Source organism: Metarhizium robertsii (assembly GCF_000187425.2).
Source record: "Metarhizium robertsii ARSEF 23 chromosome Unknown MAA_Scf_9, whole genome shotgun sequence".
NCBI classification, from domain to species: Eukaryota; Fungi; Ascomycota; class Sordariomycetes; order Hypocreales; family Clavicipitaceae; genus Metarhizium; species Metarhizium robertsii.
This window is the reverse complement of record NW_011942237.1, coordinates 1,330,919-1,354,558: the sequence shown is the minus strand read 5'-3', so window position 1 is coordinate 1,354,558 and position 23,640 is coordinate 1,330,919. Positions and strand designations below refer to the sequence as shown.

The following is a 23,640-nucleotide window of genomic DNA, read 5'->3' as shown; positions in this document are numbered from 1 at the left end:
CGGCATGCACCATGGTTGTCTTTGTAATGCCCAAACAGGGTAGCCATCTTCAGTCGGTCGAGTTGGTGCGAGGAGTCATGATGAGCTGTCTCACTCATTCACTCACCAGCATTCAGTGTTGGAGCAGCGAGTGGGGCGACATGGAAGGACCCGGTTATTGCTCGGCATCCATTGGCTGTGCCGCGGAGATTTCGTCCGAGTTGGTGCGAGACCGGATGCTTACTCTACGCCTCTCAGAACAATGCTTAACAATTCGGCCGAGTGCGTCTCGACTCTAAAGTCTCATCGTCGACAACCTCTCCCATGTCAGACCGGCAAGCGAAGCAAGCCGCAAAGCGCATGAGGTTGGGCACCAAGTCGTGTGCCGAATGTCGTCGACGCAAAGTAAGGTGTGTGTTCTCTCCAGGAAACAGCGTTTGTCAAAATTGTGTCCTGCACAGCACTGCATGCACTGCTCAGCAGCCGCGGGCTCAGGTGGACGAAGCAGAGTGTGACAGGGCGACTTTGCGCCAGAGAGTCAATCAACTCGAGGGCCTCGTCAAGAGCCTTGCCGGATCAGTTCACGCCACAGCTGCAGCGAGCGAGCCCTTTGCGCAGGCGAAATCAACGGTTGCGGCGCGAGGAAATGCCCCAGCGCAAGATTTGTCGACGACGAGCAACCCGTCAGATGCGCCATTGATCAACCTCTTTCGGGATGCGCTGTTGATCAGCGATGCCGATGGGCGCGTACAAGACGACGATGCCTCCAATGCTGCCCTTGGAACCCGCCGCCCAAGTCTCTTGACAAGCCTCCAACCGAATATACCGGATGAGGCAACCATTCGGTCTGTGCTGGCCATGACTCGAAAATACTGGTGCACATGGCCGGCCTGCTACTACGGCTCGGAGCCTCACCAGACCTTTCAGGTGAATCGTGACGCTGAGGGGGAGGAATATCTTGTGAGGGTATTGTCCCATCCACCTCTGGACACTGCATTTTGCAAATCCTTGTTGTGGTTTGTACTCTGCCTCCAGCAACTGGCCGCGGATTCGTTTCGTCACCTGTTTCCCCAACGATGCTCGAAACAAGACATGCTGGCGTCCTATCTGGCCTACTGTCGGATCATGCTCGCGAGCGTGCCCCAGGACAATCTGGATGCCGTGCAATGCCACATTCTAGGGTTCAAACTGTACATCAACATGGGCATGCCGCAGAAGGCATGGGCCTGCACCCGAAGCGCCATTAGCACCGCGACATTGCTGGGGCTCAACAGGCTTGATGCTGCCGCCAAGGAATCGCACCGAATTATTTGGTTGCTATCGTGGGAGACGGAGCGACAGTTGTCACTGATCCTGGGATACCCGTCCGCCGTTCAGACAAGCACCGAGACTCCGTTCGGATCCCTACCCATGGGCCTCGAAGCGCCCGTGGTATATCGCATCCTCTACGCCCTGGCACTAGTATACGGTGATGTGATCAACAGAGACCAACACGGCGCCAACCCGTCCTACGCAACCACTGTCAACATTGACGAAAATGTGCGCGCGTTGCGATCGCTTTTCCCCGTCGAGTGGTGGAGCCCCTGCGACGCCAGCGATTCCATCTCGGATGCATACCAGCGGGAGAGCGCGAAATTTCTATACTTTTTGCTGGTGAAGCTCGTCCACTTGCCCTACATGCTCAAGTCGGTCTACGACGCGAGGTACGAACACAGCCGACAGTCTGTTTTGGAGGCCGCCCGAGAGCAAATCCGCTGTTACGTGCGCCTGCGCAACTTCCCGGGCGCAGAGATACTGATATGCGAGCTCATGGACTTTCAGGCGTTCCACGCGGGCATGGTGTTGATCATTGGCGCATTGTATATGCCCGACAACCCGGGCGGCACGTTGCACGTCTTTAGCGAGGATGGGATTTTGATCGAGTCCCTGATTGCGAGCCTGCGACAGATGGCGACGCTGCTCGAATGCAGAGTCGCCGAACAGGGCGCGAGGGTCCTGGAGCTGCTTGTCGACATGCAACGGCCCCCCGAGGATGTCGAGCTGTTGGTGCCGTATTTTGGCAAGCTGCGCATCAGGAAGCCAATGCCGGATAACCCGCAAAGCATCGAGGCGCCTTCTACGTGTTCCGGGATGTCTACCGATACCGGGCACATGTACGACTTGGCAGCGTCGTCCGCTCGGCCCGTGGTCGAGTTGAGCACCAATGTGTTTATGACGGGCGTCCCGGCGCAGTTTAAACAGGGAAGTGAGCTGCGCCAGGACTGGTTCGGGGTGAGTGATATAGATGCTTGCTATGACTGGCAGCATTCATGGACGAGAATGGATTTTGCGCCATGAATCATCGTGTACTGTGCAATTCGGTCATTACAGACTGGGGTATACGTTACCTAGCTGCTGGTCCCAAGGCCAACCGTGAATGAGATGCAAATGGCATGCATGGCATCGGAACTTTCGGGTCGTGACCAGCCAGTTACCCTATATCGAGTGCACCTGGATGGACTAGTTTACATGGATGGATACGCTTCCACATCACTCTTTGCAAAAGCGGCGTAGCCAGGGACCTACTTCATGTGCGGTGACGGAGTAACTAACTTGATGCTACCTCGTACTGGTCAAGTACTTGACAATTTACCCTCTCACCCCAGCTTCCCCGTCAAATGCCCCGGACCAGTTGACGTTACAGGTCCACTCGGCCCATGCACTTACCAGACATGTTCGCACTACTCGCAACTGGGGAGACGCCTCGCTAGTAGTACAAGGGTTGCTGTCGGATAGGAAGTTGGATTGCGAATGATGACGCTGCCGTGCCCCCCGTGTCCCTGGATACCCTTGAGAAGCGAGTCGCAGGGCAGGAGAAGGAGCTTTTCGTTCCGTTCATCACGTCTATGCCCAAGTGGCTGCCAGAGGAGGGCAGAACTGCAAAGCAGCTTCTTGAAGATCCGTCGCTGCTATAGCTTGTGCCACGGCGAGCTCCGTTGTTTGCCACCACAGGGTCCCTAGCCACCGAGATCATCTCCCAAATAGTCGACGTCTGGTGTGTGTGCATTGGCGCAAGGTGGTGATGGGGGCCGGCGGCAAGGCCTCTTTACCATCCTTCAATTTAACCACACGGGTACGTAGTGGCCTGACCAGCAATAAGGGCCGAACAGAAAGTATACATGTCTGGTTCATCACACCAGACTATATATTAACGCTGTATGCATAAGCATAAACTATAGACCGCAGTGCGCAGAAGGACTAGTTGACTGTGCACAGCAGCCGGCGGCTTTAAATTAACATTGAACTTTAAAGACTGCTTGGCAATACTTGCAGTGGGGGAAATGCAAGCATTCGACCCACGCTGGACTCGGCTTCTTAACATCAATACTTATGCGTAATATTGAGCTAATACTATGCAAACAAGACTGCTTATAGTTTATGCTGCGGAGTACTCGGCATAATATAATGGGATGATAAGAGAAATCTCTTACACGATACGCCTAATAGCTATTGAGGCATGTAAATGAATACTTATTGCCTTACTACTTGGCATAATGCTAGATACAGCTACTATTTGTATATACTTGTTTTTATGTAATAGGCTAGTTTTATTAGTATCGCTATCAAGTACATGTAAAGAATAAAGACTATATATACTCTTGTCTTGACAAGATTTATATCATGTGTTGTAACCTGTCTAGCTCTATACAAAGAAGCATCATCTTATACAAACAACTTCTACTTTTATCCTAACCCAAGTCTTGACATAATGTTTGCCTTTGTGGCTATTAGCATTCTGCTTATTGGGATTTATGGGCAGTCTAATAACCCCAATTCAGAACAACAAGACGCCCTTTTCCAACAATACGAGACGCAGGTGGCGCAGGTTCTCGAACAGGCTTCGCATGGCGTCAAATGCTATACAGACTATGTGCCAAGAGTCGAGCACGAGAGCCCAACGCTATCCGAAGTGTTTAGCTTGGATAAGTGTCACGAAGCACATGACGCCCATACAATTTATCTCCGAGATGCTCGCAATACAGCTCGGCAGCACAATTTCACAAGAGACCAGCTACTTGACAAAAAGCTGCCCTACGTATTCAACACTCAACAGGGGGGCCAGGATGAATATACAGAGGCATACCAAATAAAGCTTCAGCAACTTCGGGACGCGGCAAACTCTGCACAAAAGGTGTATAAAGCTAAACGAGATGTGGTCATGGAAGCTACAACGGAAGCCGCAAGCAAGCTAAAGGAAGAGAGTAGCGAGCACGCCAAGGAAATCGCCGGCGCTGGTATAGCTGTTGGTGGAGTGGCAGTCACGGGAGGAGTTATAACCTTTGGGCCTTTCCTGGCCAAGGCAACTGAAGTTGCTGACCATGTGGAGAAAATAGAAGCATCTGCAACTACGGCGCATTCTGCCCTGACTCCAGTACTAAATAATCCAGTTTCGCAAATAACTATTGGTGACTTGGCGCAGTTACGAACGTCTATTGAAAACCTTAGATCTGGTGTACTCGAGGCAAATAATAGATTACAGGAGCTAACAGATCATTATTTTAATGTTCCAGAGGCTGAGAAGCCAGAGGCCCTGCAAATTACAGAGCAATATAGTAACGATATAACGACTGTTTATAATTGCTTTATTCGTTTTGAGAATACATATAAACAAGCGAGAGACTATATTTTGACGTGTATATAACTACCCGTCAGCGACTAAGTGGCTAGCCACTTAGTTGCCAACGGGTGCTACAAATTTAAAGGCAGTACTTTATATAAATTTGTCTCCTTGTATTATTTCTCGATAAAATAAAGAATTTAGAGCTTAGCCTTTATGTATACTTTCTTGGTGCTATACTATATAAAAAGCAAATAAATATAGCTTTGTAGGATATTAATACCAGGACTAGCATTTACTTATCCAGTGCTATAACTCTTAGCCGGGGCAGCGCTCACTCTCACTTTCGACTTGACACTTTTACTTGCACCGCCATTGATTAATAAGACTATTATTGGGCTATAAGAGAGCGAAGAGTATTGACGGAGTAGTCCAAGGCGGGGACAGCAGGGACCTAAGCGTCTATGCATAAATATCCAGAGAAATGCATGATATAGAGTTATTTAACTATGGATTTCTTTGCATTAAAGTTAAAGCATATAATAGCGCTCATGGCGTGATTTTTTTTTACTAACACTATATAATACTATGCATTTTCCATTAGCATGTAGTGCAATCTATCCCTTAATGCCGCAACGTCTCTATGGGCTTATACTCAACCATGCTCTATCGAGTACTCCGTAGCTGGCTATAGATTCTTTTCAGTAACCGCGTTCGAGCCTTTGCTATATTTATGCATTAATTGCCTCTAATTATCTGCATTTTTAAGCAATAATAAATATTTCACCTCTTGCAATACATGACAAGAAGCAAATCGCAAATACTAAACGGTTCGCTATAATTATTTTTCCGACTTCTTCCTAACTTGCCAAGGTTGTTTCTAATTTCCATAAACTAGATGCGCTTCTTTGCTTCAGCAGTAGTCGTCGGCGCATGTGCCGCTGGTCATTCCAAACTTGATCAGATTACGCCACTCTCCATCTCCATGTCAGATCACGGCACAAAACAGTTCCTATTCTACATCGATTCTCAGTCCCCTGATATTACATTCAACGACGGCCTCAAACCTAACCGCGGCCGTCATCTCCTAGACGACTTTGAGACAGGGTTAGTATCGCGTACACGACGTGATACTACCGCTATCCATCATGCTACTAGTAATAATGGAAGCGTAAATGAGCAGCCTCGTTACATATACGTTCTTTCACTCGAAGGCAGTAATCACACTGCGTCCTACGGTGCCAAAACGCATACCGGTAGTACCGAGACGTTTGTACCAGCAATCAACGGCAGCGTCAAACCAGAAACAATTGTCGGCGCCTACCCATTTGGCAATTTACATGGTGGACGGCATGTAATACGGGAGTGGATCGCCAATCCAAAATACGAGCATATAAATACGAGCCCCTATATCGCACAAGGCAATTCGTGTTTAGCTAGGGCTTGCCCAGGCGCGAGACACTTGGCCTCCAAAACATGTCATAGCATTGTCTCCTGCTTAATCATAGGGGGGAAGAAACTGCAAGCCAGAGGAAATTCACAGGGGCTTCAATGTCGCCTGGGAGCAGTGAATAACCTCTGCGCCCTCGGGGAAGCACTTGACCCTGTAGTTGAGACGCCAAGTACGCTTAAGGAGACCAGTATAGGCGAGGTGGCTGACATTGCCGAGAAAGTGTCACAAGACGAGTTTGCCAAGCTCGTCAAAAAATTCAAGCTAACTCGAGTCGTTGAGAGGTGGTTAATGTCCATTCCAGACGCGCGAAAACGATTGCTCAACTACAAGCCTCTCGGCCCCAAGTCGCCAAAGCTACGTGCTGGATCTGGTGGTACAGCAGGATCTCTGGCCATCGGAGCCATTGGAGCTGCCGCGTGGGTTGGCGGAGTAGTTGCAGCCTTTGTCCGTGACGCAAGTGCCTTGGACCGGGCAGCCGCCGTAACATCTATCATCCCTCTTGCAGGCTGTATCACCGGGTTGGCAGCCGAAGAAAACAAAGGCGAGATTTCCGCCTCTGCTGGAGTTGACTCGACCATGTGCTTCCTCGGAGATGCCTTGATTCTGGGTGGCCTCGCCCCTATTGGTGTTGTGGTTCACTTGGCTAGACTTCTAGTACAGACCTTTACGCCTCCTCCGAAACCGCCAACCAAGGAGGAGATGCAAAGCCTTCGTGATACGCAGTGGCAAGGTTTCACGAAGAATAGCTTGTATACCTACATCTACTCGCACGCCTACCTGTACCCAAGTGGGAGCTTCGCTAATAAGCTAGAAAATGCCCTTGCTATTGAGGCCATGATGGTTATATCAGAGGGTGCTCAATCAATAGGGGCCCTCAATGCGAGTAGTCGGGTGCCGGACTCGAATTCGGATCAAGAACTACTCCAAGGCAACTCCCAAGAGGCTGCTGAAAAGATTCGAGAGGCGATATCGGTTGAAATCACGGGCAGGCAGCAGAGGTTTTTACTTGGTCTCCCGGCCGTCCTTCGGAGCAACTCGACCGCCTTGCTGAAGACGACTGCTGAGCAGTTTAATGACAATTTTATCAAAAAGGTTACTTCTAGAGAGACAGTTGACAGGTATAGAAGTTTCCAAGAAAATCCTTCACCAGGTGGAAGATTACCAGGAAGATCGAGGCAACAGTTTCTCGTCAAGCTGATGGATGGCATTGGAAAACATCTGCGGGAGACACCCCTACCAATGCCAGACCTTATTGAGGTTGCCTTTATCCTAGGGCAGTCCAAGGGGTTAACAAACATTGACCCCTTGGTATTGTCTCCGCGAGAATACATGAAGCAGCTAGCGAATACAGCATCGGAGGAGGATATTAACCGAGTCACTATTCAACATGCCTTTGGCGTCTTGCACCTGATTCAAGGTAAAATTAAGCAACATGAGCTTCCTACTATATTTCCCGTTCAAGACAGTCAAAGTCGCCAAGGGCTTCAAGTTCTTCTCGCTATGCAGATAGGAAAAGCCTATGAAGAAGCAAAGATCAAGAGGGCTGATAAATTCAAGGGAGAGTATCTTCCCGACTCGGATCGCAAGGTTCTTATACATCCGTTGACGATTCCTCTCGAAGAACATCCTGATGCGCCTCTTCTTATTGGACTTGTTCTTGGGATTTCCAAGGACCTTGTTGAGGCTAGCCTTGCGGAATCTAGCAGTTAGATTTAAAAAAAAAAGAATAGTCTAGCAATTCAAGCTTTACCAAGAGTTTACTATATTGGTAAAATTTCCAACTTTTCTCAAGGTGGGAGAAGAATGCGCCGGCTCAAGGCAAATACGTTTGCCATGGCTAACTAGTTTCTTCAAGAAGTTGGCGTCTGGTTGTTTATAAACGCGAGAAACAAGGCTAGCATGATTTGAGTGATTGGATGCAGCCGGCTAATTTTACGTGAGCCTTTTCGGAGCCTCGTCCTAACCCTAGCATAAAATTTACTCCCTACACACGCAACGAATAGAGACGGGTCTACTCGGGTTGGCCACGGACGTTTGCTGCCAAACGAGTAGAGAGTGGCTGGCTGCAGTCCACGGCGGTGTTTAGTCTATAAAACTCATTCTCTCGAATACTCTACCGTACTATTTGTCTTGCCACTTGGTTAAAAGTCCTGATTTGCCTGCGTTTTATTTTGCCAACATTTGGTATCTGACGATGGCGTCTATAGTCTCTCTAGACAACCACACGCTCCGACGGTAGTATCCGTCCCCAAGAAGAAGACGCATGGCGGGGAAATTTATTTGCAGGTCGCACACCCATGATTAGATGACTTTTCTTCCTCCCTTGCCACTGGACTGTACTTGGCCTCAACGGCTGCGACATGTCTAGCGCACTTGACAAACTCCCCATTGCCATCATGCCCGCAGGTATAATGGATATAATATTGCGTACAGACGCTTCGCTGTGGAGGCATGGGTTGTTTACGCTCGGGATGTCTCTCGCCAACGTTAGTTCTAGGAGCTTTAGTACAGAGGCAACAAAGAATTTTACTCACGGATCGGAGCTGTTGAAATCGTCAGACTGTGTGTATTGGCGAACTAGAGCCCACGGGTCGGCACACAAAACAGTTGAAGGGGGCTTGGAACCAATCAATAATACGAGTCAAAGACGACCAGACACTAAGGGTCCTACATTCGGGGATTATTCGGGTGAGGTTAAGTGAGCGAGCAATGATCGGTTAATGTGCATCTCTCTTCCAAGACTCCAACTCATTCTATTCATAGCCTGCACACGCCCTTGACTCCACCCGCCTTCTTCTTTCCTTTTTTCAAAGTCGACGAGACGTTGCCTTGCGTGAGGGACCAAGATGGTCTTCCTCCCCGTCCTGCTCTCGGCTTCGGCGCTGCTACTCACGCATTTCTATCTCAAGCTGCGGTACAGGCGATTCAAGCAATTCGCTGACTCCCATGTAGAACTATCGGTTGAATCTCAAGTTAATACTCCCGCCAATCCAGCAACCGTACTCTCTGCAATAAACGGTGTTAGTCGAACAGCACATTCATGACCCGGACATGTTAGTTCGGGACTCATGCCTCCATGGCCTGAGATTAAGCAGTTGAATAGTAATTTTACTCATTGGCTTAGGCTTGAAGTCCGTCAGCCAAGGACATTGTCTTGACTAAGTCCAAAAGCCGAAATTTCATGAACCCTGCGAATCATCGTTTGTCAGCTGAAGACACAAGAGACAATATCACCAGAGCACCACCTCTTCAATCGGACTTCCTACCTGAATATGCAACAATAGATCTGTCAGTGCCTTCTTGGAACTGTCAGACCACTCCAGAGTCTCCATATCCAGGCTCTTGGGGGGCTTTTGTGTGGCTTGCTGGATCTTATTCTTGAACAATTTGTTTAGAACTTCGTCTGTCCTCGGAAACTTGCCGTCCATTCCTTTTGCCATGATGCGAAATGCAGCAGCCATGGCGGTCTGCGTGTGGAAGGGATAGTTCCTGGCCTCGTTGGTACCGCTGTAGATGAGCCTGGCGCTGTATATTAGCAGGCCAGCTAAGCCGGACGCTGCCGCAGTGGCGATGGAGCTGCCAGAGTCGTATACCACTGACTTTCCGTCTCTCGAGAGGAAGGGGACGTTGCGACCGGGAAACCAAAAGTCAACCTTGTCGTCAACCCAAGTCAGTTTCTCGCCGGTGAAGGTGGCACCGCCGATGCGGATGCATTGCTTCCAGTCGCCCGGGAAGTACTCTTCCTTGGTGTTCGCTCCCTGGTCACTAGCCGAACAAAACATGTGAATTTTGGCTGCTTTTGCATTGTTCAGGGCGGTTTCGAGGCTACTCATGTCCTCGCTGTCATGTGCGGCTGTTTGAATCGTCCAGCTCATCGAGATGATGTCAACGCCGCAATTCACCGCCCATTCCACGGCCTGGACCACTGTGTCAGTCGATCAATGTACGAATAGGATAGTGGTAAGGGAGGTTTGTCAGACAGACCTTGGCCGCTGATCTTGCCGTTACACGCCGACCACTACCAGAGAGCAATGGAAGCTCTTCGAGTCTGGCAATATAAAGCTCAGTGCCCGGGCACAGGTCGCAGATCAGTTGTGCCATCAGTGTGCCGTGCTTGCCGCGAGGCACAAAGTAGGAATTCACTAGTTCGGAGGAGTGAGGATAAGGGCAGAATGTGGCACCGCCGGCAATCTTGGATTGAAGGTCATGCAAGGTAGCATCGATGCCGTCGTCGATGATGGCGATTTTGACCGGCGCGACTTGCTTGTCTTTCCCTTGTTCCCTGGAGGCGTTCATGAGGAATGTCGCAAATTGTCGGGTGCTTTTGATCCATGCAGGAGCCCTGTTGTTGTTCAGAGAGGTTGGACTCGAACGCAAGGGAAGGATTGGACTTACGGTTCAATGTTTTCGGTAGTGGAACGGCCCTGGTCGTTGTCGATGATAATCTTAAACTCAATTTCTTTGCCGCCATGTCCATCGCGCCCCTTCAGCCCATGTTCTGTAATCTTCTTCTGGCAAAGTCTGTTGTTCGACTGCCATCTCTTGTCATCTTCGAGGCCCTTTTAGACGTATCAAACGGAGGGTCAGTAAAGTCGTCGCTATTCGTCCTGGGACGGGTAGAGAGGCTTACATCTTGGACAAATAAGTTGATCTTTTCAAGCTGTAGGATTGTTGTTGTCAGCGACCAGATTCTTGGCACATGTAAGGTTGAATTTTCGAAACATACGCAGGGGAACTTCTCGCGGTTCCCAAGTCCATCTTCACTCGCCCAGCCCATTAGAACAGCGTTATTGCCAGATGAATACACGGAAACCTCTTTGATGACTGGCGACGACTCATAGATGACGTCGCTGCAGAGATCTACCCTCTTCCAATCCCACATCTTCACGTTGAAACCATACAACGCTTCTACTATGGAAGCGTCGGCATGGGGTAGATCTCCGTCGACAACCCTAATCTTGACAATCTCGCGCACACCCTTGCTCCAGAGCCAGTCGAATACTGTCACAAGATCGGAACGTCCGTTTCGATGGAGCTCGTATTGAGTTTCGGTGGGTGATACTTGTTTGCTATGGCAGACAGCAGGTCAGTTAGCCCCTCCTTGCCGTTGAGACGCCGTAGGCTCAGTATCAGAAATAGCTCACATTCTCGGGTTCCTTGATGGCGGAGGCTCGACTGACAGAACAGGCAAAGCGACATATCTTAGAATGCTTTCGAACTGGAGGTGCTTTCCCAGATTATCAAAATAGTTGTGTGTGACAGAAGGTGAGGGGAAGCCCTCGAGGTCGAACTCGATGTGGCGTTCTTGGAGTCGATTTTGGTTAGAATATTAAGGGCTGCTGGGGCCTGACAAATGCCTCGACACTCACCTTGACCCGGCTTGTAGAGCTGTTGCATTGTCAACTCCCGAGATTTAGATTCTCGTATGCAGTATGACATGATGTAGCGGGCCACGGGATCTTGTACAATGATCGTGCGCTTAGCACGAGCTTCGCGGATCTCCATGGTGTCACCCCGGGGGCCCTTCTTGTGGGCATACTGCTGCACAAGTCGTTTTACAACGTCATCGCTCAGCAGAACGTGCTCTCTCTCTTGGTACGGGGTCCTTTTGCAACTGTTCTTAGCAATCAAGGCTTTCGGGTAGGCCTCAACAAGGAGGCGCACGCTGTGATCAGGCGGTAGGTCTATCAAGCCTTGAGACATCACAACCTTGGGTATAGATGGGCTGTTATTCTCTTTGGCTAGGTCATCCACAGCATCTTCGGCACCCATACGCTGTGGGTTATCCGGATTTGCGTCATGTGTCCTGGGCGGCGGTCTTGGCCTAGTGTTCTCCTCCTTGTCAAGGTCATCGAGAATCTTGACCAGTCGTTTCTCCCGTTCTTCTTTGTTTTCAAATCTGTACTTCACTTCTTCAAGCTCTAAGTCTGTCTCATACTCGCTCAAACTTGAAGATTCATAATCTGAATCCAGCGCAAATTCGTCCACATCCTCATCCAAGTGATGGGAATCGTGGTCGGCATTATCATGGCAATCGAGCAATCCGTCTTGGTCGTCATCTTCAAGCCCTTGATCCTCGGGGTCAGAATCATCCTCCTCAACCTCATCGACCACTGGGATAAAGACATCCTGGACAGCAATATGCAGAGGCGTTCCTTTCTCGGTTTTATCACCATCCATGAAAATCTCATTGTCTCCCTTACATTTGTGGATCATGGTAGAAAGATGAGGAGATGCGTGTTGCGTGGCGAGATGGATGCAATTACTGCCCGCAAAATCCTGTCTAAGAATACTGATTGTGCTCAGGCGATCTGCTTTCAGCAAAACGTCGATGAAGTCATGAACATGGTCGTAGAGTGCATTGTGCACTGGCGTGAATCCGCGAGGATCCCTTTGTTGTAGTAGGACATCATGCTCTCGCTGTTGCAGCATCCAGTCAAAGAGCCTCTTTGGGGGCGTTGTATGCTCTGATTTCCACCCCTTGTCCTTTACTAGTAGATGTAGTGTGTTGTCCTGCTTTTCTTGGGCCCTCTGCGTCATGTCTTTCAGCTTTGTCTTGAACAATACCTCGAAGTCATGCAGCCTCTGCTTGCAGCTCATACGCTCGCATTTGACCGGATTACACGCCTCGGTGCACGTGTCGGGAAATTTCTGCAAGGCATCTGAGAGTATTTCAGATAGGGTCTCCTCCTTCTGATTGTCATGCTCGTTTGCCGTATGCTGCGGTCGTTGCGTGTTTCCCGGCTTCTTTCCCTTGGCGACTTTGGTACTGCTGGCCTTTTTGCTCTTATCATGCGTTCTACCTCTTTCGTGCTTTTCCATCTTGATCTTATCGCTGCTTGATTGTGACATGGTGTCCAAAATGATAGAGTTAGACCGGTAATGCTAGAAGAAGGAGATCTGTTGGTGCTAGGCATGAGTTCGCGTAGCCTCATTGCTGGTCTCCGACTATGCTTGGCAGAGAGCGTATTGAGGGTGTGTACTTATAGAATGCGCGCCAAAGCGCACTCTGCATCACAGACAGGTATTTATTGCCAAGCGAAGGCGTCTTCAAAAGCGGGCAAGGGCGGCATATACGGAGTATTGCCCTACAGATACGACGGAGCACTCCGTACGGCTGCAGGTATAATGAGGCTGGGGTGTATCACTTGCATGAGTGGGTGTGAAGAACGATAATGCACATCCTGGAGCCTCGCTGACAAACCTCAACATGATGTGACGGCTGAATCTATGCATGCAGAACCAAAAGGCTTCGGTGAGCGAAAACAATCCAGATTAGGCATGCCGAGTTAGGTATTCCGCCTAGGTTGCAAAAGTGCAGGTTCAGCCGTTGCAGAGACAGCGAGGGTGCAGACGTAGAGGTGTCTGGTATGAATAAAATCGGGATCCAGATCAATTGATGCTATTTAATTCTAGTCGTGCCATTGATACTACAGGCTCCCTTCTATCCGCACCTCTTCCATGTACTACATATACCCATCTATCTCACAAGTTGCCACACCTTGCCTGCAAGTTGTCTCCTTTTTCGCATCAACTTATCCGGGCAAGCAGAATGGCCAATCAATTGACTGTCAACCTTTTCGAAGAGCCTATCGAGGAGGGAGAGTTCCGCACAAAGAACAAGCCCAATGAGAGATTCCGGCCCGTTCTCGTCGATCGGGGAGATCAACTTTGTACAAAGATCAACATTGTCGGCATCACCCATGGAGAGATGACCGGGGGCGACGACCTAGCCACTCTCCTCGTCTTCGAGATGCGTCATATCGCTACAGGTGGGCGACGTTTCAAGAGCGCATCAGTCATGTTCAAATTCGAGGACTCTGAGGGCAAGTCCGACTGGGACCCGGTTGTCCACGACATCTCCCCCGAGGGCCAGTGGGCGCTCAGCAAGACGGAAAAGGTGCGAAATATCAAGTTAGGTGCCAATGCAGGCCTCAGCGCGGGAATCGATCCGATCAGTGCGGAAGCCGGACTGCTTTGGGAGATGGAAGAGGTGAAGAGCCGAGAGTTCTACACCAAGTTGACCGGAGCGAAGAAGATCATCAGAAAAGGGTTCGATGGACAAGAGAATGTTGTTATTTGGAAGCTGGAGGAAAACGGGGACAAGCAAGATGGAATCCCAATTTTCGTCCGAGCGGCAGTTCTCCTGAGACGCCCCTACGATGTGCCCTTCACCTTCACCGTCAAGGTCAAGGCCGACGTGGACTTCATCGGAAAAGTCAAGACACTGTTTGGCCTGGAGAAGAATGACCCCATTGATCCAGTGGAAATTGGCCTTGCAGAGATGCCGAAGACTGGACGCGCGTCGATGGTGAGCCTAGACCCCCAGATTCATAACCTGAAGGAAATGGATAGCCTGGGTTTGAAGGATGTGGCCGATGTGACGGTCACTACCGTGTTGGATGGAACAGAGCTGCGAGGGAGGGGGGCTGCCAAGTGAGATTAATCGTCACATAATGTGGTATTGATGTGATGTGATTGGAAGGGTTACACAAATACTTGACTCTTCCTAGCCTTGACTGAGACACAGACACACGGCGTAGAATTAAAATACCATGTCACACCCTGCACTTTAGAGCAGTGGTACAAGGCTGCGAGTCTGTCATCAATGGGGTAGCCATTCCCGAGCAGATCCATCAAAGACTTAATGGAGAGTCAGCCTTCGGCTGAGTTACTGAGTATCATGCTCACGTCTCATTCCAATAGCTGTTACACAAAAGTAACCCGTGACCCCTTTCTATCCGAAACCGGCTGCAAACGCACAAAGAAGGCATATCACGGAGCACCAAGAGGTCGATGAGCTAGGCATCAAAGCCCAGGACAACAAAGGACCTAGATGCCTCAGTCATCTAGGTCAGGTTACGCACACTCAGAAGATCATGTACATATACGAATATTTCCCCCTCACCTAGATGGAGCTCGCAAAGATCCTTGAGAAACCAAAGATAAGTATTACTTGATATTTGAAGCTACTCACAGGCCCTCATAGAAAGCCCTTGCAACAACAGCTCTGACATACGGAGTGCTCCGTACTCCGTACAGCTCGGGAATTTACAGAATCCATCAGATATCATAAAGCAGTGGGAGAAATTCAGTGGGACAGTTGACAGCTCAACGTTGACCGATTGGGCATAGCAGTCAAACCCTGCATCAATACGCGAGGCTGCGTCTGCAGAGCTGACAGGTGACGTCAAGCTGAAAACTGCATATTGCAACCCCTCTTCTGTGCGAGTTCAATTTGGCGTCGCAGAACCTTGGCCTCGTTGGTGGACTTGTTGTTCAACCACACGAACCAGGGCATATCGGATGCTTCATACATCAACCCCTCAGCACGGTATGATAACACCCTTGCCCTTCACGCCGTTGCAAATCATCCCATTCCACGTATTGATAGTTGCTTATTCCCAAGGTCCTGACCTGGGAAAGCTGGGATATTAGTCGTTCCCCGTCTGACCCTGAGGTTAGCCTCAATTGGGGGGAACAGTCCGGGATCAGTACTCTGTATACCCTTCTTTCTGATCTAGAGCATTCACTCCCTTTACAAACACCCTTACCACGAGAGTCATACCGCCTTTGCTTCGGCATCGTAGCTCAAAACTCGTGGAGCCCGAGCTCATTCATCATGGATGGCCCTATCCAGTAGGTTGATCTGAATTAACATTGGATGGAGACTTGACTTGGTTATGCATCCGGGCTCATAGACTGACGATATTCGCACTAGCTTGGTTCTTGTGTCTGGAGTTGCTGGGTCTCGTGCAGGAGAAGACGGAGATCCCAAGAAGTTTCTCATTGAACGATTTCCGAACTGTCTCCTCGACGAATTCTGCCTCTTAGGCGGCTCCGTCACCAGAAGCCGACTTTTGTACCACAGATCCAGCTTGCTACTAGAACAACTACGGAACTCGCGAAGCTCTCAGAACGTCTCACATGTAAGCCAGGTGGACTTCAAGGGCAAGACAAACGCTCACAATCTGTAGAATCTTCCAATAGTCTTCCTTGGTCATGGACTCGGGGCTTTGATTGTGAAAAAGGTAAACAAACACCCTGGGTCGGTCCGAATGAACACAAACATGGCTGAGCTCGTAAGGCTATCATATCAGCGACGGAAGAGCCACGGTATCGGGATATAGCATTAAATACTTCGACTGTCGTAAGATCCATCTCTTTCTTTTATGCAAAACTTGACTCGGTTCGCTAACTTCATCACATCATTAGGTCTTTTTCGGCGCACCGCATAGAGCAACTGGGCAAAACACCTGGGAGCATATGTGCTCGCGCCTCATTCTGATGTTTGTGCCACCACCAGAGTACCCCGTCAAACTTGTTCAACGCTTAGCGGGCGGATTGGACGGCCTTGACGCAAGTTTCCGCACAATATCTAGCAGTTTTGACGTTGTCAACTTTTACGAGTCAAGTAGACATCCCTCAGTAAGAAGCCATTAAGGGGACGATAGGAACGACAGGGTGGGCAACGATAGTCAAGCTAACTAAGCGGCAAGATTGATAGTAAGTGTTCGATCCTTGGTTTACAGGATGAGACGGACGTCCCCTGTGACACTACACACGAGGAGCTCTGGCGGTTTTATCCTGGGGAACCCGTAGCTGAGGAGCTGTACCAACGGATCCTTGCAACGAGAAACAGTTCGTCAAACGTACATGATGTCAACACATTTACAGCCAAGCTAACTCAGAATTCTAGGCAGAAATTTGCTACTATATGACTTCTTTCGACATCTATCACTCCTTGACTCCCAGATCCATCGGTTGAGGCCAACCTTTGTAACATCGACCCAAGTGGACTGGATCTGCGACAACAATGCTGTCATGTCCTGGAGAAGCGACCCCTCGGTAGGGATTCTACGCATTAGCGGACCTTCAAGCTCTGGTCCAACTGCAGTAGCGGCACGGATTCTGGGGATGCTCCTAGAGAAAACAGATCTCAAAAGAACCGTATATCTCAGCTTCTCGTTCGACAAGAATAATATTCGTGCCCGTGCTCCATTCGATCTTTATCTTTCACTATGTCGTCAACTTCTCTCTTCTCGGCCAGGTTACTTTGAACATATTTCACCTGTTGCCAAGTTCCTTACCAAAGATGGCGTTTGTACTACGGAGACCCTGTGGGTTATGGTCCGATGCCTGATGAGTCACTTACTAGACGACCAAAGTGTCTCGGTATACTGCATCGTTGATGGCGTAGACCAGTGCAGCACCTTCCAAAAGGAGACGATCAACCGCATGGAGGGATTCATTGGACCGTCAAAAGGCCGATTTAAACTTCTCCTCTCAGGGTCCTTGGTGGCACTGCAATCAACTTGCGAGTCGACAAAGTACCAGGACGTTGCTCTTGAGTCAAGCAGTGAAAACATGTTGTTCGCGAAAGAGCAACATGTCCGGGGCAGGATCAACGAGTTGGCACTTGACAACTCTGCATGGGACGGGCTCGAAAAACTGGCGACCGAAATGTTGGGAGAACTGCCCAAAGACTCGCCGTATTTATTGGTCAAGCTTAACATGGTTTTGCTCGAGTGGACTGGCAGACATTCGACAAGAAAGTCCCTGAAGAAGGCACTCAAACAACAACCCACAACACTCTATGGATTCTATAACCGTGCACTGAGCTCCATAGATGAGGCAAACTGCAACTGGGTGACTGCAGCTCTTCGATGGGTTGCCTTTGCAGTTCGACCCCTGAGACCGACTGAGCTGGCGGTAGCCGTGGCGCTTGACGAAATCCCAGGGGGGTACCCTTGGACCACAGACTTTTCGTCCGACGATTTTAGTGATTTGATCCGCCGAGACATTATTGGAGATTTGAAGCAGCATATGGTACCGCTCTTGAAGGTGGAAGACAACCGAGTCTATTTCATCCACGACACCTTTCGAGCTTACCTCGTAGAAACAGTATTTGCTTCCAGCCTGCCGCAGACAGAGAGTGATACTCTGTCACAAAAAGAAGAAGAAGAGGAGGAGGAGGAGGAGGAGAAGCCGAGACGAGACAGTCTTGGCCAAGACGGCTGCCCGCTAGTTGACAGCCATTGCAGCCTTCTCTTCTATTGTCTCGAATATGTGAGGGGTTTCGGCAAACGAGGCGCAGAATCTTTCATTTGCGAAGACGGCATCCTGACCTCCCTCCCTGCTGACTGGGACTTGGGCCTACTTAGCTATGCATCTCTGCAATGGCCTCGCCATTTTCGACAAACAACCACCAAGTCCGAAGCTCAGAGCTTTCTACTCCAGTTTCTCCAAGGTGGCGAGGGGGTGAAGACGTGGCAAAATCTTCACCATCTGCTGAATCCATTGCATAAGAGAATCAATACCTCGCTGAACAGCCCTCTCAAAATAGTGTGCAACTTTGGACTTGCAGAGCTGGTCGATCGTTGCATCGGTCTCTTGGCGCCTACCGAGGACCCAAAAGTCCAGATGCGCGAGTCACTTAACCTTGCAGCCAGAAACGGCCATGACAATGTTGTTCGAAATTTGCTTGACAAAGGCGTCAGATCACCAGAGGCCCTTGGTCTAGCCGCTAGAGGGGGCTTCGAGAATGTCGTTGAAACCCTGCTTTCCGTTGGTTTCGACCTGAACTATATAGACGAGACAAGGTATGCGCCACTCCATCACGCTACTTGTGGTGGCCACACGCAAATCGTCTCGTTGCTTTTGGAAAAGGGGGCCGATATCAACGTTCTTATATCACCCATTCCAAGCCAGGAGCTTTCGAAATTGATCCGTGAGCAAAACCGCCTTACTCGACAGTCAAGCTACCCCGAGTCGGATTCAGACTCCGACTTGGACGTCGATGACCTGAAACTGTCTCCAACGGGGACTGAGGCCAACGTGTTAGCCCACCTAGCCTGGTCTGAATCGAGCTTACATCTGGCAGCACTCACTGGGCAACTGGGAATTGCCGAGCTGCTACTCGAGAGAGGTGCCGATGTACATATAGAGAATTCTACAGGATACGGACCCTTGAGCTATGCAGCAATAGGGGGATTCCCAGAGCTACTATACCTACTTCTGAGGTATAGAAATGATGGCCTAGAGAAGGTGAGTGTAGACAAAGTATCCACGTCAGATAGAAACACTGCACTACATCTTGCGGTTGCGTGCGGTCATACCGAGGCAGCTGGGATCCTTTTACGACATAGCAAGGACGCTCCCGAGCTTGCCCAAACAGCGAACATCCACCACTTGACCCCTATTCATATCGCGGCGCGACAGGGACATGTCAGTCTCCTGAACTTGTTAGTCGACAAGACGGACAAGAAGCAAGACACAGAGAGCATTGACAGCACAGACAAGGACGACCAGCAAATGTCACCCATAGAGTTTGTAATACCCCCGGGAAACCCTTCCACAAGTTCTCGCCGACATACTCGAAGACGGTCCCGCCGCAAGTCGACTTCAAGGCGCTCCCCAGAACGGAGAAGCAGGCCTTCTTCCGCGGCCCCGACTCCCATCACCGTTCGGGAAGACCGACCCAAATCAGCGCTGGAATTAGCTGCTGGGAATGGACACGACCAGGTTGTACGTGCCTTGCTTGAACGTAAAACCTGGAGCAGGCCGCGGGATCGTGCATTGGCTCTCAATCTGGCAGCTATGAATGGACATAGCAAAGTTGTCAAGACTCTTCTTGAGACCCTTGCCGGTGACATCTTGGCCCCTGCTGCCGTCGATTCTGGTGGGAAAACAGCAATTCATCTTGCAGCTGAAGGAGGGCACTCAAAAATACTCGAAGAGCTACTTGCTCATCCACGATCATTTCCGGTCAATGCCACCACAAATGAGGGTATTGTGCCGCTTCATATTTCTGCCAGAGCCGGGCATGTAAATGCTATGATGGTTCTCATCCGCCACAAGGCCGAAAAGGATTTTGTTGATCAACATTCCAAAACAGCATTGCTTCTTGCTGCGGAAAACGGACACCTGTCCTGCGTTGACCAGCTTCTTGAGCAAGGGGCTGATCACAAAAAGACAGACGACTCGGGAAGGACAGCATTACACCTTGCGGCGGGGAACGGACACATGGCGGTTGCCAAGACATTATGCGCATTCAAAGACATCATGTGGACGCAGGACGAATGCCACTATACGGCCTTTGACCTGTTGGTGCGCCATGAGAAAATCGAATACGTCGAGGACTTTATTCAGATGCTAGATAATACTGTCGGTGACGAGACCGAGTCAAACCGAGGAGGGATCCCACTTCATATGGCCGCCAACATGGGGAATATTGACATGTTGCGGCTCCTGCTTGACAAAGGTTGGAGGCCCGACGTTCGCGATGCCGAAAGCTTGGCGCCGCTGCATATTGCAGTCATGGATGCCTTTTTTCCAGGCGTCAAGCTACTTCTTGAACACCCGCTCTGCGATATCGCCGCCAAGGATAGTCTTGGTCGAACGGTAACGCACCTTGCTGGGACAGCGGAGCTAGCGAGCTATCTCTTAAGCTCTGGGGCTGCAAACGACTTGAAAGACAGCTTCGGCCGAACTCCGTTATATCAAGCTGCTTTCGATGGCCATGTTGGGGTGGCTGAAGTACTTCTTGACTCAAAACCCAAGCCAAATATTGCTACTCGAGATTCGGATGGTTGGAATGTTCTGCACGCGGCATTTGACAACCCGTCCATGACCAAGTTGCTGCTGAAGCATGATGCGGAACCAAATGCTCTGACAAATGAAGGTCTTACACCTTTAGCTCTCGCCATCCGGGAGAATTTCATCAAAACTGCGGGGCTGCTGTTGGGAGCCGGCGCTGATCCAAACCTCGTGGGTGCCTTCGAGGACCCCCCGCTGATTTTGGCATTCGAACAGGAGAACACTCTCCAGCTAATCAAGATACTTGCTAGCAAGAGCAATCGTCTGAATCTCTTTGCTAAGGGCCCTGATGGGGACACTGCACTTCGCATCGCGGCGCGGCGGGGGAAACTCCCTGAGGCCCAATATCTGCTCAAGGCACTCGAAGATAGTGCAACACCTGGCCTCAAAGCCGTGTGTTTTTCAGCTCTCCGCGACTGCGTGTCTTCGTTGGAATTTAACTCTGAACTGGCAGAGATGTTTGTCAAACGCGACGTCGAGGGCATGGTGAACAGAACATCTGAGCCTCGGCCTACTGCGCTGCACGTGGCATGTTCCAAAGGCACTATTGGTGCGGTCAAGTGGCTCCTCGAAAAAGGGGCGTACGTCAATACTCTGCGAGGAGGGTACAGCGCATTATGTGCCGCTGTGGAAAGCGACCAGGATGCCCAGGAAAAAGTCGAGTTGCTCCTCGAACACGACGCTGATGTCAATGTCACCCACGAAAACCAAGCCACCGCTCTTCAGAGAGCATCATCCAAAGGAAGGACACAACTTGTCAAGCTGCTCATCGACAACGGAGCAGACGTTAATCTCACGGGAGGTGACCTTGATAGCGTTCTGAATGCAGCTATCCGAACTGGGTCAGACTTGGCCACTATCCGACTCATAATCAAGAAAGCAGGCGTCTCCAGAGCTGGGAGAGATGGCAGGTTACCTATTCACATCGCAGCTATATCAGACAGGGCCAACGTTTTGCAAGTCCAGGTAAACGCGGGAGCAAATCCTCTGGCCAGAGACGCAGACGGGCGGTCCGCCCTAATACACGGAGTTGCAAATCTCAGCGACGAGGCGGTCGAGTACCTCCTCAGGGAAGGCTATTTCGATGCCGATGAGGTGGACACCAACTCCCAGACGCCTCTTATCCTTGCTACGATATTTGGCTGCAAGACCACCGTCAAGCTCCTCCTCGAAGAAAAGGGCTTCAGCAAGCCCGAGGTACTCAATGCTCAGGATTATGAAGGCAAGACGGCCCTGGTGCGTGCAGCGGCTCTAGACCATCTCGAAATTATCGAGGAGCTGTTGGAAAGGGGCGCAGACCCGTGTCTTGTCGACTGCCGTGGCCGCAGCGCGCTCTATTGGGCTGCGCGCGGAGCACGGATGGAGACGCTTGGGGTTGTCATCAGGGCCCTGGAAGAGCGAGATGATCAGCCCGCGGACCTCTGGAACGTTGCTGTTCACGGAGCTATTGCATCCGATAGGCCGTATGCTCTCGAAAAACTCCTCGAGAAGGAGGATGTGGATGTCGAGTTCACGGGGCCCGATGGTTGGACTCCGTTGTATACTGCCCAACGGTATGACTCGGGCCGTATAGAGTCAATTCTGCACCAACATGCTCAAATCTCTTCAAAGCCAGCAGAAGGGCTGCAGAGGCCAACCAAGTGGCATCCTCAGGATTCATACCGTAGTTTCGAGATGGGACCCGATGGCAACACCCTGAGTGTTCTGGGTAAGTTGTATATCAATCACACACAAGGTTCACGAGGCAAACCGAAGATACCTTGACTAAACCATTTGTCTTAGGAGGGACCAAATTTATCTATCGGACCGGGCTAGACAGCGCAATCGTCAGGGCAGACTACCCCATGCTGCCCCTTTACAAAGGCAGAGTCTACTATTTTGAGCTTAGACTCACCAAAGTTGCCGAAAAAGGGTAAGAATCTTCCCAAAGCTTCACCCTCTCGTACATCTTACCAACCACAATGATTAGGTTCGTCGGCATTGGATTCTGCGAAGACAAGACTTCGCTGGATAGAGCGCTCGGCTGCTTCCAAGGCTCATGGGCGTTCCATTCGGACGACGGCTGTCTTTTTGAGGACGGGAATAATCCATGGACTGGAACTAAGTATGCTGATGCTTGCAGTGAGGCGGGCAAGGTCCTCGGGTGCGGAATCAACTTTGCAACAGGCGAAGCATTTTATACCATCGACGGAACAGCTGTCGGTGAGTGCATATCGGAATACCCCCCTTAAACTGTTCATGAGATGCATGCTTATAGCACTGTTTCCCAAACAGGGCGGGCCTTCACCCAAATTCGTGGCAAGTTGTACCCAGCCGTAACTATGAAAGTGGCCTACGGAGGCTGGGAGGTATCCGTTGTGTTCCCAGGAAAGGATGGAAAGTCTGACGATTTCATGTACAAGGGGGATTTAGAGAGCGAGGATTTAACTCGGGAGGTAAGCATTGAGAGCGCTAGTAGTTTTGTATAGGACCGGGGCTCATTAGGTTCAAACCCGCTATTCTCATAAGGACCTATGCCGTGGATTTGAGCTACCGTAAATGTGTATCCGGGGCCGAAACTCTCACGGGCCAATTTTTCGTGATGCGTTGACGGTGTGTTGCTTGGTCAATCACGGTTCCCTGGCCTAGATATATTTGGCAGGAACAGTTGGTCCCGGTCCCTGCTTAACGAGTCTATCAATTCTTCGCTGGGTGTATAAGTGCTATACATGACCGTCAGCAAGCCCGCTGCTGACAGGATACAGATGGTAATGCTGCTGAGGCACAATGTGGCAAGCCTGAATACCAGGCTCTATTGGCGGCCCCGGACACCATGATTCTCCTTCGCCGGAAACGGCACAAGAGGTGGCTCTATTGAGACAGGAGGATCCGAATTCATTCGTAACCCTCTTAGCCTCCTCAAGATCAATATTCATAGTTGCAGGTGCAAGCGTGTCATCGAATCGTCCGGATCTTCCTTCGTTGGTGAATTTGGGTCCGATGCCGGCCGTTTAGGAGGAGACTGAGAGCGGGC

General features: G+C 50.3%; 6 protein-coding genes across 6 annotated transcripts; 5 read left to right on the top strand and 1 right to left on the bottom strand.

Moving 5' to 3' along the window:
• Positions 1-303: 303 nt before the first annotated feature.
• On the top strand, positions 304-2,316 carry MAA_09616 (N-terminal binuclear Zn cluster-containing/DNA binding domain-containing protein; the record flags this gene model as incomplete). Its single annotated transcript, XM_007827614.2, has 1 exon — positions 304-2,316. The coding sequence occupies one exon, from the start codon at positions 304-306 to the stop codon at positions 2,314-2,316; it is 2,013 nt and encodes a 670-aa protein (XP_007825805.2).
• Positions 2,317-3,727: 1,411 nt separating this feature from the next.
• Positions 3,728-4,418, top strand: MAA_11557 (uncharacterized protein; the record flags this gene model as incomplete). The annotated part of the gene is made up of 2 exons (XM_011413552.1): positions 3,728-4,339; positions 4,407-4,418. The coding sequence occupies 2 exons, from the start codon at positions 3,728-3,730 to the stop codon at positions 4,416-4,418; spliced, it is 624 nt and encodes a 207-aa protein (XP_011411854.1).
• Positions 4,419-5,474: 1,056 nt separating this feature from the next.
• Positions 5,475-7,739, top strand: MAA_11556 (uncharacterized protein; the record flags this gene model as incomplete). The annotated part of the gene is made up of 1 exon (XM_011413551.1): positions 5,475-7,739. One exon carries the CDS (start codon positions 5,475-5,477, stop codon positions 7,737-7,739), a length of 2,265 nt encoding a protein of 754 aa, XP_011411853.1.
• Positions 7,740-9,259: 1,520 nt separating this feature from the next.
• Positions 9,260-12,881, bottom strand: MAA_09615 (Peptidase S8/S53, subtilisin/kexin/sedolisin; the record flags this gene model as incomplete). Its single annotated transcript, XM_007827613.1, has 7 exons — positions 9,260-9,946; positions 10,014-10,371; positions 10,425-10,588; positions 10,660-10,689; positions 10,756-11,098; positions 11,174-11,333; positions 11,399-12,881. The coding sequence occupies 7 exons, from the start codon at positions 12,879-12,881 to the stop codon at positions 9,260-9,262; spliced, it is 3,225 nt and encodes a 1,074-aa protein (XP_007825804.1).
• Positions 12,882-13,581: 700 nt separating this feature from the next.
• On the top strand, positions 13,582-14,469 carry MAA_09614 (uncharacterized protein; the record flags this gene model as incomplete). The annotated part of the gene is made up of 1 exon (XM_007827612.1): positions 13,582-14,469. The coding sequence occupies one exon, from the start codon at positions 13,582-13,584 to the stop codon at positions 14,467-14,469; it is 888 nt and encodes a 295-aa protein (XP_007825803.1).
• Positions 14,470-15,651: 1,182 nt separating this feature from the next.
• MAA_09613 (Ankyrin repeat-containing domain protein) lies at positions 15,652-23,484 on the top strand (the record flags this gene model as incomplete). Its single annotated transcript, XM_007827611.1, has 9 exons — positions 15,652-15,668; positions 15,751-15,958; positions 16,245-16,457; positions 16,562-16,681; positions 16,785-22,335; positions 22,410-22,539; positions 22,597-22,829; positions 22,902-23,062; positions 23,365-23,484. The coding sequence occupies 9 exons, from the start codon at positions 15,652-15,654 to the stop codon at positions 23,482-23,484; spliced, it is 6,753 nt and encodes a 2,250-aa protein (XP_007825802.1).
• Between the last annotated feature and the right edge of the window lie 156 nt (positions 23,485-23,640).